General features: G+C 36.8%; 1 protein-coding gene across 1 annotated transcript in view; it reads left to right on the top strand.

The window, feature by feature from the left end:
- OCA2 (OCA2 melanosomal transmembrane protein) overlaps positions 1-15,854 on the top strand; it is a 176,413-nt gene that overhangs the window by 107,573 nt on the left and 52,986 nt on the right. The window contains exon 19 of the mRNA XM_031451151.2: positions 12,701-12,828. Coding sequence (XP_031307011.2) covers positions 12,701-12,828 — 128 coding nt within the window. The remainder of the gene's footprint in view (positions 1-12,700; positions 12,829-15,854) is intronic.

Below are 15,854 nucleotides of genomic sequence, written 5' to 3'. Positions count from 1 at the left end.
CCAAGTCCAAGGTCATGAAGATTTACCTTTATCTTTTCTTCTAAGAGTTTTATGGTTTTAGCTCTTATATTAAGTCATTGATTCATTCAGAGTTAATTTTTGTATATGGTGTGAGGTAGAGGTCTAACATTATTCTGTCACATGTAGAAATCCCGTTGTTTGTTGAAGAGATGATTCTTTGTCTATTGAATGGCTGCGGTGGCCTTGTCAAAAATCAACTGGTCACAGATATATGGATCTATTTATGGACTCTAAATTCTATCCCATTGTCTGTCCTTATGCCAGTACTGCACTGTTTTGATTACTATAGCTTTGTTGTTAGTTTGGAACTTGGAAAGTATGAGTTCTCTGACTTAGTTCTTTTTCAAGATCGTTTTGGTTTTTTGGGACTCCTTGTAATTCCATATGACTTTGAGACTTGGATTTTCCATTTGTGTCAGAAAGGCACTACACTTAATCTGTAGATCTCTTTGGTAAGTATTGACACGTTAGGAATATTAAGTCTCTACTCGAGAAGATGAGATTGTGTTTTCAATTATTTAAGTCTTTGTTAACTTCTTTCAGCAGTATTTTGTAACTTTCAGTGTATAAGTCTCCTTATTGGTTTATTTATTCCCAGGTATTCTATATTTTAGATGCTATTGATGTGGAATTGCTTTCTTAATTTTTTTCAGATTATTTATTGCAAGTATATAGAAACACAACCTAAATTTGTGAGTTGAACTCATACACTGCAAATATCTGTAGTTTTCTTCTGGATTCTTTGAGATTTTTTTCTTCTGGATCATGTCACCCATTAATAGTTTTACTTCTTCCTTGGTTTCCAAATCAGGTGTTTTTTCTTTCATTTTCTTGCCTAATTGCTCTGCATTGAACTTCCAGTTCAGTTTTGAATAGAAGTGGTAAAAGTGGGCATACTTGTCTTGATCCTGATCTTAAGGAAAAAGCTTTCATCCTTTGACCAGTGAGTATGATGTTAGCCATGGGTTTTTTGTAAAGTTCCTTTATCATGTTGACAAAGTAATTTCTCTTCTCTTCTTAGTTTTCTGAGTATTTTTTAATCATAAAGGGATGTTGGATTTTGTCAAATACCTTTTCTGTATCAGTTGAGATAATTGTGTTCTTTTTTCCCCTTTATTTATTAATGTGGTGTATGACATTGAGTTTTTCCATGTTGAACCACCCATGCACTCTTGGGATAAATCCTTTTAATATGCTGTTGGATTCTGTTTGCTAGCATTTTTTGAGGATTTTTGTGTCTATATTCATAAAGGATAATGATCTGTAACATTCTTTTCTTTTACTGTCTTTATTTGGGCTGGTATTAGGGTGATGCTGGCCTCTTAGAATGAATTAGGAAGTATTCTTCCTCTTCTGCTTTTGGAAGCATTTGAGGAGATTTGGTTTAACTCTTCTTTAAATTTTTGGTAGAATTCTCCAGTGAAGCCACTACTGCACTACTCTCTCTTATTGGGAGCTTTCTGATTAGCAATTCAATCTCTTTACTTGTTTTAGGCCTGTTGAGATTTATATTTCTGAGTCACTTTAGGTAATTTCTGTGTTTTTATAAATTTGTTCATTTCATCTAAGTTATCTAATTTGTTGGTGTACAATTATTAATAGTATTCTCTTAAAATTTTTTTAAAAAATTAAAAAATTTCTGTAAGGTCAGTAGTAATGTCCTCACTTTCATTTTTTTTTAACTGAAGTATAGTTGATTTACAATGTTGTGTTAGTCTCTGGTGTACAGCATGGTGATTTAGTTACACACACACACACACACACACACACACACACACACACACATTCTTTTTCATTATAGGTTACTTACAAGATACTGAATATAGTCCCCTGTGCTATACAGTAGGACCTTGTTGTTTATCTATTTTATATATAGCAGTTAGTATCTGCAAATCTCAAATTCCCAATTTATCCCTCCCCCAAGGTAACCATCTTTGTTTTCTATGTTTGTGAGTCTGTTTCTGTTTTGTAGATAAGTTCATTTATATTATTTTTTAAGATTCCACATATAAGTGATATCATGATATTTTTCTTTCTCTGTCTGACTTACTTCACTTAGTATGATAATCTATGGTTCCACCCATGTTGCTGCAAATGGCATTATTTCATTCTTTCTCATGGCTGAGTAATATTCCAGTGTGTGTGTGTGTGTGTGTGTGTGTGTGTGTGTGTGTACCACATCTTCTTACAGCAGTCATCTGTTGATGAGTGTTTGGGTTGTTTCCTTGTCTTGACTATTATAAATAGTGCTGCTATGAATATTGGATGCATGAATCTTTTGAATGAGAGTTTCCATCTTTTCTAGATATATGCCTAGGAGAGTGATTGTTGGATCATATGGTAGCTCTATTTTCAGTTTTTAAAGGAACCTCCATACTGCTTTCCATAGTGGCTGCACCAATTCCATTTTCACCAACACTGTATGAAGTTTCCTTTTTCTTCACACCCTCACCACCATTTGTTATTTGTAGTCTTTTTGATCCTAGTCATTCTGACAGGTGTGAAGTAATATCTCATTGTGTTTTTTAAAATATTTTGTGAGCAATAAAAATGCCATCTTTTTTAAGTCAGAATTTTTTTAACTGAATTATAGTTGATGTACAGTATTATATACATTCCAAGTGTATAATATAGTGATTCACAGTTTTTAAAGATTATGCTCCATTTATAGTTATAAAATATTGGCTATATTCCCTGTGTCATACACTATAGCCTTGTAGCTTATTTTATACATAAGAGTTTGTACCTCTTAATCCACCAACCCTATATTGCCCCTCTCTCCTTCCCTCTACCCACTGGTAACCACTAATTTGTTCTCTATATATCTGTGAGGCTGCTTCTTTTTTGTTATATTCACTAGTTTGTTGTATTTTTTAGATTTCACATGTAAGTTATATCATACAGTATTTGTCTGTCTCTGTCTGACTTATTTCACTTGGCATAATACTCGCCAAATTCATCCATGATGTTCCAAATGGCAAAATTTCATTCCTTTTCATGGCTGAGTAGTATTCCATTGTGTATATGTGTGTGTGTGTGTGTGTGTGTGTATACACACACACCATCTTCTTTATCATTTTATCTGTTGATAGAAATTTAGGTTGCTTTCATATCTTAGCTATTGTCATTAATGCTCCTATGAACATTAAAAATTAGTATTTTTGTGTTTTTCAGATGCATACCTAGGAGTGGAACTGTTGAGTCATACGGTGGTTCTATTTTTAGTTTTTTGAGAAACCCCCATACGTTTTTCCATGGTGGCTGCACCAATTTCCATTTTCGTCAACAGTGTACAATGGCTCCCTTTTCTCCACATCCTCGCCAACATTTGTTATCTGTGTTCTTTTTCATGATAACCATTCTGACAGGTGTGAGGTGATATACTTCATTGTCATTTTGATTTGCATTTCCCTGATAATTGACAATGTTGAATATTGAATGTCTTTGTGCCTTTTGGCCAGCTGCATATCCTCTTTGGAAAAATGTCTATTTAGGTCTTCTGTCCATTGTTTTGATTGGGTTGGTTTTTTTTTTGTAATTGAGGTGTATGAGCTGTTTGTATATTTTGGAAATTAAGCCCTTGTTGCATTATTTGCAAATTTTTTCCCCATTCTATAGGTTGTCTTTTCGTTGTGATGATGGTTTCCTTGGCTGTGCAAAAGCTTATAAGTCTGATTAAGTCCTATTTATTTATCTTTGCTTTTTTTATTTTGCCTTGGGAGACTGACCTAAGAAACCATTGCTATGATTTTTGTCCAATGTTCTGTTCTAAGAGTTTTATGGTGTCATGTTTAATATTTAGGATTTAAACCATTTTGAGTTCATTTTTGCATACGGTGTGAGGAGCATTCTAGTTTCACTGACATGTAACTGTCCAACTTTCCCAGCACCACTTGTTGAAGAGACCATCTTTTCTCCACTGTATATTCTTGCCTCCTTTATCATAGATTAATTGACCATAGGTGTATGGGTTTAATTCTGGGCTCTCTAATCTGTTCCTCTGCTCTATGTGTCAGTTTTTGTGGTGATACCACACTATTTTGATTACTGTAGCTTTGGAGTATAAAGTCAAGTCTGGAAGGGTTATACCTTCAGCTTTGTCCTTTTTCCTCAGAATTGCTTTGACAATTCAGAGTCTTTTATGATTCTATATAAATTTTAGGATTATTTGTTTTAGTTCTGTGAAAAATGTCCTGGATATTTTGATAGAGATTGCATAGTAGATTGCTTTCAGTTGTACGGCCATTTTAACAATATTAATTTTTCTAATCCAAGAGCTTGGCATATCTTTCCATTTTCTTTAATTCATCTTTAGTTCCCTTTATCAATGTTCTATAGTTTTCAGTGTAGAGGACTTTCACCTCTTTGGTTAAGTTTATTCCTAGGTTTTTTTTTTTTTTGACACAGTTTAAATGGGATTTTTAAAAAACTTTCTGGTATTTCATTGTTAGTATAAAGAAATGCAACAGATTTCTGTGTATTAAATCTTTGCTAATGGTGCTGGGAAAACTGGACAGCTACCTGTAAAAGACTGAAATTAGAGCATTCTCTAACACGATATGCAAAAGTAAACTCAAAATGGATTAAAGACTTAAATTTAAGACCAGATACTATAAAACTCATAGAGGAAAACATAGGCAGAACACTGTTGGACATAAATCACAGCAACATATTTTTTGAACCAGCTCCTGCAGTAATGGAAATAAAAGCAAAAATAAACAATTGGGATCTAATTGAACTTAAAAGCTTTTGCACAGCTAAGGATACCATCAACGAAATGAAAAGACAACCTACAGAATGGGAGAAAACATTTGCAAATGATGCAACTGACAAGGGACTAATTTCCAAAATATACAAACAGCTCATACACCTTAATATAAAAAAAAAACAAGCAACCCAATAAAAAAATGGGCAAAAGATCTAAATAGATATCTCTCCAAAGAAGACATACAGGTGGCCAACAAACACATGAAAAGATGCTTAACATCACTAATTGTTAGAGAAATGCAAATCAAAACTACAATGAGATCTCATCTTACACCGACCAGAATGACCATTATTAAAAAGTCTACAAATGATAAATGCTAGAGAGGGTGTGGAGAAAAAGGGAAAGGAACCCTCCTACACTGTTGGTGCAAATGTAAATTGGTACAGCCATTATGGAGGACAGTATGGAGGCTCCTTAAAAAACTAAAAATAGACTTACCATATGATCCAGCAAGCCCACTCCTGGGCATATACCCAGAGAAAAATATAATTCAAATAGACAATGTACCCCAATATTAAAAGCAGCACTATTTACAAGAGTCAAGACATGGAAACACCCCAAATGTTCATCAACAGATGACTGGATAAAGAATATGTGGTAATTTTTAAAATGGAATACTACTCAACCATAAAAAATGCCATTTGCAGCAACATGGATGGACCTGGAGACCATCATTCTAAGTGAAGTAAGTCAGAAAGAGAAAGAACAATGCCATATGATATCGGTTATAAGTGGAATCTAAGAAAAAAAGGACACAAATGAACTACTTATTATTTATAACTTAGATGATTGATTGGTATCTTGAATATGTGTAAGCACATTTGACTGTCTTTTATGATTGGATTACTTCATTCTGTTAAGTCTTACTTTGTGGTTGGTTTTATTCCTTTGATAACTATGTAAGTTTTAAAAGCTAAAGCTCTAAATTGTTCTTAGAAACAATGAACAGTACATATATGTATATTTTAAAATGGTTTTATCTCTCAATGAGTTACTCTTCCTAGAATAAACTTTGTTTAGCCTCTCAAAAAAAGAATATCCCCCAAAAATCTTTGCTGAATTAATTTATTCTAATAGTTCTGGGTGAACACTATTGTTTTCAGTATAAAGTATCGTGTCATCTGCAAATAGTGACACTTTTATTTCTTCCCTTCCAATTTAGATCTGTTTTATTTCTTTTTTCTTGCCTCACTGCTGTGGCTAGGACTTCCAGTACCATGGTGCATAATAGAGGTGAGATTGGGCATCCTTGTCTTGTTCCTGAGTTTAGTGGGAAGGCGTTCAGCTTGTCACCGTTGAGTAGTATGTTGGCTGTGGGTCTCTCATAAATGGCTTTTATTACATTTGAGATATGTTCTATCTAAACCAATTTTGGTGAGAGTTTTTATCATGAGTGGATGTTGAATTTTGTCAAATGCTTTTTCTGCATCTGTTGAGATAATCATGTGGTTTTTTTGTCTTTCCTTTTGTTAATATGATGTATCACATTTATTGATTTGCGTATGTTGAACCATCCTTGTGACCCTGGAATGAATCCAACTTGATCATGGTGGATTTGATACAGGTGCAAACTATGTCTTTCTTCAGGATGTGCTGGTTGTTATCCCTTTGATAGGCGGTATGGTTGGTGTTGGTGAATCTAAATTCCGTGCAGGATGTGAGGCAGGACTTCCTCTCTGCCCCATGCCTGTTGCGCCCTGTCAGGGGTGGGGTCTGCTCCCTAGTTGTTGGAGTAGAAGCCCTGACGCTCAGGCTCTGCCAGGTTCCAGTGCATTTGAGTGTGTCCCACTGGAGGTGAATGCTGAAGCAAGTGAGGCCCACGCAGTGGCAGAGTGCATAAGTGCCACCTGTGTCGGCATCTGTGACTCTGCTCAGAAACAGCCCAAGTTTGCATCCTTTTCCCTGTTATGTTTATCCCAGATCTAGTGCAAGGCTGTGGTGTGGACTGAGCTGCGGTTGGGGGTCCAGAGGTTGCGGCTGCAGGAACTGAGGTGGCTGCACTGCTGCCTGAGATCTGGGCTGCCTCCATGACAGTCTTCTCCCAGGACCTGTCTGCCCCAGATCTGGCGCTGAGCAGAGGTGTGGGTTGGGCAGAGCCAGGATGCTCTTGGTGGAAGATGAATCTCTGGGTGCTCCTATAGCGCCCCTTGAGTTGCTCATTTTGTTGTATACCTTGTGATGCTGTTGTTGAAAAAGGAACGTTTGCTTGTTACAATGTTGTACCTCTGTAAACCAGGATCTCTCCTTTACCCAGCGTTTTCTCTTTTTATTTTGAATCACTGAAGGCTGTAGCAGTTCATTTGTTTTGTGACTTTCCCAAACTATTTTTGCATAGACTATATTTCTTGTCATGCATGGTCACTCAAAATCTGTGTGCCTTTGTGGGTTCAACTAGTGTTTTGACAGATATCCTTGATAGCCAGGAGCTAAAAACCAACAGCAAATAAACATGACAATCCCAGTCTGAATGGTGGATGGCTCTGGAGAACTCCTTTAGATGAGAACAGACAGACGTGATACTTTATGCATCAGGTCTGCTCTTCTCCTTTTGAACTAGGGACCAGGGTCTCACTCTGGAACACAGGCTGTCATCACTTCAAGATCACTGAAGTGTTGCAGGGGGAGGGGGGCAAGGGCAAGTGAAAATGCCGCAGAGCTTTCCTACCATTTTTTTTTCACTGAAGTATAGTCAGTTTACAATGTTGTGTCAATTTCCAGTTTTCCTACCATTTTGAAATTACCTTTTTCTTGATTTATTATTTGCTTGGTTGCTGTAAACATTTGACTCTTTTCTAGAGTTCTGACAAAGTTTGATTTCAAAGTGTGTGTGTGTGTGTGTGTGTTTTTTTAAATATATTTCTACATAGGGCAGGAGTGTGGAACTGCCTGTCCACCCTTTTGCTGATGTCACTCTGACGTCTTCCTTCTTAATGCTCTGTGATGTGCTTTTATCTTTGTCTTGGGTGCCCTTCCCTCTCTCCCTGGAAAGTCTATATTCATCCTCTGAGATCTTGCCTGAATACCCCTTCTTTATGAAAGCTTCCTTCAGACACTGTATTTTGTTAGTCTCTTTCTGTCTGCTCCCTCATTGTTTGTGTGTATACACACTATTACATTCAGTATAACTGTTTACTTACAGTTGGGTGTTCTCCACCAGATGGTAACCCTTTTGAAATTCATGTGGCATTCTGCTTACGTTTTCAGCCATAACCCTTAAGCTCAGAGCCTGGCACAGAGTGGGCCTCCAAACGTGGCACATAGAAGAGTTCAGATTAAAGGGGACACTCAGTGAGGACCAGGTGGATAGGAGCATCCTCTGACATGGTGAGAAGGCTGGTCTTGCAAGAGTATGGAAGAGGGTACACTTTAGAAAAGAGAAATTAGGGTGGATGGTAGTAGATGAGGGGTAGTTTGGATATGTGTCTTCAAATTCTACAGGTCATATGCAGTAACTGTCATTTCCATAAAATAATCTATATGTACGCCCTCAAAGGTAGAATAAGCGTAATGGAAAAAATTGGAATCAGCACGTATAAAATTGTAATGTTAGTTTAAATGGAAGGTGGAGGATTGTCAAGAATTGTTGGTTGACAGGATATTTGATTCACCCAAATAATTCTTATTCAAGAGATCTTTCTTCTCAAGGATGATAAACAATTGAGGTCTCAACACCTTTCTGTTTTTTAATGAACACTTCTCTGCTTCTCCTGGTTACAAACTGGCCTAATCCACTTTGTTGGTCTTGGAGGACCCCTCTGTCCTTCTGGTGGACAACAGCAGCCTCTAGCTCTTGAAGGTGGGAGAAGGCTGCCTGTGTGTTGGTTTAATGAAAGCCACATACATAAATATCCATCAAATACACATTTGGTTACAAGCAAGCATAAATCAGTTTGTGCAGCTGTTTCCTTAATCTGATGATAAAGCGAGTTCTTCGACTTTTAGTTTACTTTGCAAGAAACATTTACAATGAACAAAAAGATGGCAGAAATATTCTGATAAAGTTCAGTGAGCTTTAGAGTTGGCATCAGACACTGCACGTTTAGGGGTGAAGTGTCGAGCCCTCTCCCGGATGAAGAGCAGAGCTCAGGCGTCACACCAAAGGTTTCCTCGGGCCTCTTTGAAATCCCTCCTTCCTGACTTTTCCCGGCACCTCTGTCCACAGGCAGTCTTTGATTTGTTCTCTGTTGCTGTAGACCAGAGGTTGGCATGCTTTTTGTAAAGGACCAGAGATCATACATATTTGAGGCTTTGTAGGCTGTTGTGGGGTTCAGCTGGCCGGTGCACCGGCGGTAAAAGAATTTACCAAAGACAAAGGATGCAACTAGAAAGGGAGTGCGTTAGGTACACTGCCAGAGACAGTAGCAGGCCACACAGATGAGAGTGGCCTGTGCGAGCACTGAGGTCGATTGCTGAGGTCTTTCACAAGGGAGGGTAACCTTTAACTCCCTGTGCTTACGTGACATCAGGCAGAGAGCGGGGCTGCGGGGCGCACGATCAGCTCATACACAATTCTCTGCTTGGTTAATGTTGAGGTAGCAGGGAAGGGAGGGGTCATGAAAGGGTGGGGCTGGGGGTTGTGGTCAGGGGCTGTGGCCGCTCCTGGTGGTCAGGCTTCCGGGGATCGTATGGATGATCCTTACCTCAGCTAAGGCAGGGCTGTGCTGGGACAGGACTGTTCTTTGCTATCTTTAGAGGGCAGCAGCCCGGTGCCTGAGGGGCCTTGGAGTAGGAACCTGCCAGATGTCTGTGGACCCCACAAAGGCCATACACTTTCTGTTACAAATACTAAATACTGCTGTAGTGGCACTAAAGCAGCCACAGAAATTGTGTAAATGAGTGGTTGTGATGTGTTCCCATAAAAATTGATTAATAAAAAACGGACAGCAGGTCAGATTTGACCCATAAGCTGCAGTTTGTCAAAGCTTGCTACTTACGTTTTCTAGAGGTTAATAGAAAAGAGTTGTATATATAATATTTTTTCATCTGGCATCTTTTAATTAGCATAATTCGATTAATGAGCGTCAACCATGTGGTAGCATACATCAGTAATTTGTTCCTTTTTGTTGCTGAGTAGTATTCAGTGGTTTGAATATGCCTAATTTGTACATCCATTAACCTATTGATGGACATTTGGATTGTTTCAGTTTTTTGATTATGACAATGAAACTGCGGTGATCATCTGTGTTCAATTGCTCGTATCATCATGGACTTTAATTTCTCTTGGGATAATACCGAAAAGTGAAATTGTTGGATCATTTAGTGGATTTATGAATGAGTTCTTGAAAACTGCCAAACTGTTTTCCAAAGTGGTTAATACTGTTTTACAATTCCAGCAGCAGTATGTGAGATTTCTAGTCCTTCCTTATCCTTGTCGACACTTAGTTTGGTTGGTTTTTTTGACATTATATATTCTAAAGTACATAGTGAAATGTCATTGTGGTTTAACTTCACATTTCCCTGATTGGTAGTGATATTTAGCAACTCTTCCAGTGTTTGTTTGCTATTCTTGTATCTTCAGTGAGGCGTCTCTTCAAGATAGTCACCATTTAAATTGGGTTGTTTATTTATTTTTGAGTTTTGAGAATTAAAAAAAAAGTATCCTGGTTATGAGTCCTTTATCAGATAGATGATTTACAGATGTTTTCTTCTAGTCTGTGACTTGTCTTTGCTTTTTCTTAACAGTGACTTTTGAAAATATGATTCAATAAACAGATGAAAGTTAAAAAATGTGTTTGCATGTGGATCTCCAATTGTTGCAGCACCATTTATGGAAAAAAATATTCTTTCTTCACTAAACTGTCATTGAACCTTTGTTGAAGATCAATTGACCTTTAACTTGTGGGTGTATTTCTGGACTCTCCATTGATCAGTTTGACTATATTGATGTAATACTGAACTGCTTTGATTCACATAGCTTTATAATAAGTCTTGAAGTGAGGTAATATATGTTCTCCAATTTTATTCTTTTTCAAGGTTGTGTTGGCTATTCTAGGTCCTTTGCATTCCCCTATGAAGTCTGGGATTTTTACAAAGCATTCTAAGGAAAAACTAAAGGAGATCTAAATAAATGGAGATATATACCATGTTCATAGATTAAGAAGACTCTATATTGTTAAAATGATAATTCTTCCCAAATTAATCTATATATGGTATCTCTGAGGTGTCCAAACTCCTAACTCCTGATGTTAATACCTGTGCATGTTATGTTACATGGCAAAAGGGACTTTGCAGGTAGAATTAAGGTTCCAAACCTTAATATAGGGAGATTTTCCTGGATTATCCGGATGGACCTAGTGTAAAGACATAGGCTTTTAAAAGTGGAAGTGGAAGAGAGGAGAGTCAGTTAGAGAGATGCAGTGGAAGAAGTGGCAGGGGAAATTGGAACTGTGAGAGCAACCTGACCCCCTATTACTGGCTTTGAAGACAGAGGAAGGAGGTCATGAGCTAGGGAATGTGGGTGAGCTCTAGAAACTGAGAACAACGCCTGGGTGACAGCCAGGAAGGGAGTGGGGATATCAGTTTTACACATGCAAGGAATTGAATTATGTCTTCATTCCAAATGAGCAAGGCAACAGATTTTCTTCTGGTGCCCCCAGAAAAGACTGCAGCTCTGCCAACACCTTGAGTTTAAGATCAGGGACCCAGGTGCACTCACCAGACTTCTGACCTATGACAACTGTGATGTAATAAGTAGGTGGTATTTTCAGCCACTCCATTTGTGGTAATTTATTATGGCAGCTATGCAAAACTAGTATCCTTTTTATGCTTGTATAATCTATAGCCATATCACTGATCTTATTCTTAATATTGGCATTTTCCCCCTTTCCAGTTTTTTTCCAATTCATATTGGCTAGGTTTTATCAATCTTCTTGATCTTCTCAAAGAACCAAGTTTTGGTATCATTGTTTTTCTCTCATATTTTTCTAATTTCTATTTCATTGGTTTCTGATCCAGCAGATTTTTCTCCTACTTATTTTGGGGTTTATTTGCTCTAATCAGAAACAAATGAGCAGACTCTTTGAACACAGACTTCAAAGATATACGGATGGCACATAAGTACATGAAAAGATGCTCAACATCATTGGTCATTAGAGAAATGCAACTTGCAACCACAATGAGATACCATTTCACACCCTTTGGAATGTCAAAAATCAAAAGAGCAAAGTGTTGAAAATGCGGACGAACTGGAATTCTCATATACTGCTGATGGGACTGTAAAATGTTACAATCATTTTGGAAAACAGTTTCAGAGTTTCTTAAAACATAAGTATTCCATAATACTAACGTATCATATGATCTAACCATTCCAGTCCCAGGTATTTACCTAAGGGAACTGAAAGCGTAATGTACATATAGGTAATTGTATATGAAAGTTCATAGCACATTAATTTGTAATAGGCAAACTTTGGAAGTAATGCAAATGTCCGTCAGTGGTGAATGGGTGTGTATATTGTGGCAAACCATACTGTGGCATACTACTAAACAATAACAAAGAATGAACTATTGGTCCACACATCAACACTGAAGAATCTTAAAATAATTGTGCTGAACGGAAGCAGTCAGACAAAAAAATGCATGCTGTATGATTGCGTTTATAGAAAATGTAAATTCATCTATAATGAAAGAAAAAAGATGAATGGTTTCCTGGGGGTGAAGTGGGGTGGCCAGAGGAGGGAGAAGGAGACAAGAACATGGACGTGAGTAAACTGCCGGGAATGGTGGATATGTCCATTATCTGGATCATTGTGTTTGGTACTTGGATGTCTACACTGGCAAAATATGACTTGTACATTTTGAAGTATGTTCAGTTTATAGAATATCAATTATACTCAATAAAAAAGCAATTTTAAGATAAAAATTAGTGTGTTAACCACTAAAGTACATCCATAACTCCATTTATTTGTTTTTCAGGGTGGATAGCTGTTCTGGGGGCCATCTGGTTGCTAATTTTAGCTGATATCCATGATTTTGAGATAATTCTACACCGAGTAGAATGGGCAACCCTTCTATTCTTTGCAGCACTCTTTGTTCTGATGGAGGTAAGACTTTAGTAGAACTTTTACAATATGAACTTTTACTTGATTTTTAGATTTATATTTCATTTAGTGTATGAAGAAAGCCCAAAGTCTGTAAGTCTTTTTTTAATTCTTTTTATTGAAGTATAGTCGGTTTACAATGTTGTGTTGATTACTGGTGTACAGCATAATAGTTCAGTCATACATATACATGCATATATTTGTTTTCATATTCTTTTTCATTTTAGGTTACTACAAGATATTGAATATAGTTCCCTGTGCTCTACAGTAGAAACTTGTTGTTTCTCTATTTTACATATAGTAGTTAGTACCTGCAAATCTCGAACTCCCAATTTATCCCTTCCGACCCCCTTCCCTCCAGTAACCATAAGTTTGTTTTCTATATCTGTGAGTCGATTTCTGTTTTGTAAATGAGTGCATTTGTCTTTTTTTTTTTTTTTCCAGATTCCACATTTAAGTGATATTATATGTTATTTCTCTTTCTCTTTCATTCTCTTTCTGGCTTATTTCACTGAGAATGACAATTTCCAGGTCCATTGATGTTGCTGCAAATGGCATTTTTCATTCCATTGTGTGTGTGTGTGTGTGTGTGTGTGTGTGTGTGTATACACATACCACAGCTTCTTAATTCAGTCATCTGTCAGTTTAGGTTGTTTCTATGTCTTGACCATTGTAAATAGTGCTGCTGTTGGGGTGCATGTATCTTTTTGAATAAAAGTTCCTTCTGGAAATATTCCCAGAAGTGGGATTGCTGGATCATATGGTAAGTCTATTTTTAGTTTCTTGAGGAATCTCCATACTGTTTTCCATAATGGCTGCACCAACCTGCATTCCCACCAGCAGTGTAGGAGGGTTCCCTTTTCTCCACAGCCTCTCCAACATTTGTTATTTGTGGACTTTTGAATGATGGCCATTCTTACTGGTGTGAGGTGATACCTCATTGTAGTTTTGATTTGCATTTCTCTGATAATTAGTGATATTGAGCATTTTTTCACACGCCTATTGACCATTTTTATGTCTTAATTGGAGAATTGCTTGTTTAGGTCTTCTGCCCATTTTTGGATTGGATTGTTTCTTTCTTACTAAGTTGTATGAGCTGTTTATATAGTCTGGAAATTAAACCTTTGTCAGTCGCATCATTTGCAAATATTTTCTCCCATTCTGTAGGTTGTCAATTTGTTTGTTTAGGTTTTCTTTGCTATGCAAAACCTTGTAAGTTTAATTAGGTCCCATTTGTTTATTTTTGCTTTTATTTCTGTTGTCTGGGTTGACTGCCCTAGGAAAATATTGCTAAGATATTTGCCTATGTTTTCTTCTAAGAGGTTTATAGTGTCTTGTCTTACGTTTAAGTCTTTAAGCCATTTTGAGTTTATTTTTGTGTATGGTGTGAGGGAGCATTCTAACTTCATTGATTTCCATGCAGCTGTCCAGTTTTCCCTACACCATTTGCTGAAGAGGCTGTCTTTACTCTGTTTTATGTTCTTGCCTCCTTTGTCAAAGATTAATTGACCCAAAGTCTGTGGGTTCATTTCTGGGCTCTCTATTCTGTTCCATTGATCGATATGTCTGTTTGTTTTTTTTAGACCAATACCATGCTGTTTTGATGACCATAGCTCTGTAGTGTTGTCTGAAGTCTGGAAGGGTTATTCCTCCAGCTTCCTTATTTTTCTTCAGTATTGCTTTGACAATTCTGGGTCTTTGTGATTCTTTATACATTTAACTCTTTCCACATATTCACTAAGTGGAAAATGATGGGGGTTGTAATTAGACTATTTTAATTAAACCATATTTTATCGCAGGCACCTAAATATTATCTGATAAGATTATTTATCTGGTTGCTTTTGTTTTTTTTAACTACCTTTGTGGTTTGTAAACTTGTTCTAATTTCATTTACTACAGAGTAAAATTTGCTCTAAGTTGGGTTTGGAGCAAAATGACTTGTTACAGAAAATTTACAGGGTAATATTAATTTGATGATCTATTCTATGTAACATTTAAGTAAATATTCTGTTATGGAAAAGACTATATGAAAGAAAATAAGGAATAATATATGTTATTTAAATTACAATTGTTATAAAATTATTCACAATACTTTTCAGTCTTGAGACTTGATTTATAAACCTGTGTCCTTCTCAAATACAAAGCTTTGCTCATGGAGAAAAAATACTATTCCTCAAAGGACCCCTTCAAGCATACCTAATGTCTTGTGTAATTACCTTAACTTGCTGATGGAAGACTCATCTAATATTCATCCTTCTCTCTGTTAAAACTCTGACACTTTTTTTTTCTAATTATTTTTTGAAGGAGTCTCTTGAATCACTGAAGTCTATGTCTTTAACTCATAATGAATTGTGTTGATGTAATCAAGTGACTCAGGTAGACCCTCCAGATCTGTCAGGGAGTCATGACTTATATTCTGCTTCCTCACTTCCCTACTGAAAAAGTTCACCCTTTCTCTTCTGGGTCTCTTTCCACACTGAACACACAGAATATGGAGGGGAAAAGTCTGGCTGCTGTTTCATGATTGGGCTTTGAAAGTCCCTCCTTCAACTCATGTTTGTTCCAGGTGTAAATTGGTATTCATTTGGCATTTTTGTTCTCAGTTTTTTACTTCTCTTTGTCTTGGTGGGGTAAAACATTGGAATCTTTAGAGCTGCTCATTGAAATACAACTTACATATCATAAAGTGCACTCATTTAAAGTGTACAATCCAATATTTTGTAGTAAATTTCAAATGTTTTCATCCCTATGCCCCTCATGCCTATTTATAGGCAGTTCTAGCTCCCAACTCTGGCTCCAGGCAATCACTCATCTTTTTCTTCTATCTATTGATTTGCCTTTCCTGTACATTTCATCCAAAAGGACTCCTATACTGTGTCGTTTTTTCTGTCTGGTTTCTTTAGATCAGAATAATGATGTTGAGGTTCATCCATGTTCTAGTATATATCTTAGGTTAATTTGTTTTATTGCTGAATAGTATTACACTGTATGGGTATACCATATTTTATTTGCCTATTATCCAAAAATTT

The sequence above is a fragment of the Camelus dromedarius genome, chromosome 4 (assembly GCF_036321535.1).
Source record: "Camelus dromedarius isolate mCamDro1 chromosome 4, mCamDro1.pat, whole genome shotgun sequence".
In the NCBI taxonomy this organism is placed as follows: Eukaryota; Metazoa; Chordata; class Mammalia; order Artiodactyla; family Camelidae; genus Camelus; species Camelus dromedarius.
Note: the sequence above shows the minus strand (reverse complement) of the source record. Positions and strands in the feature narration are given on the sequence as shown.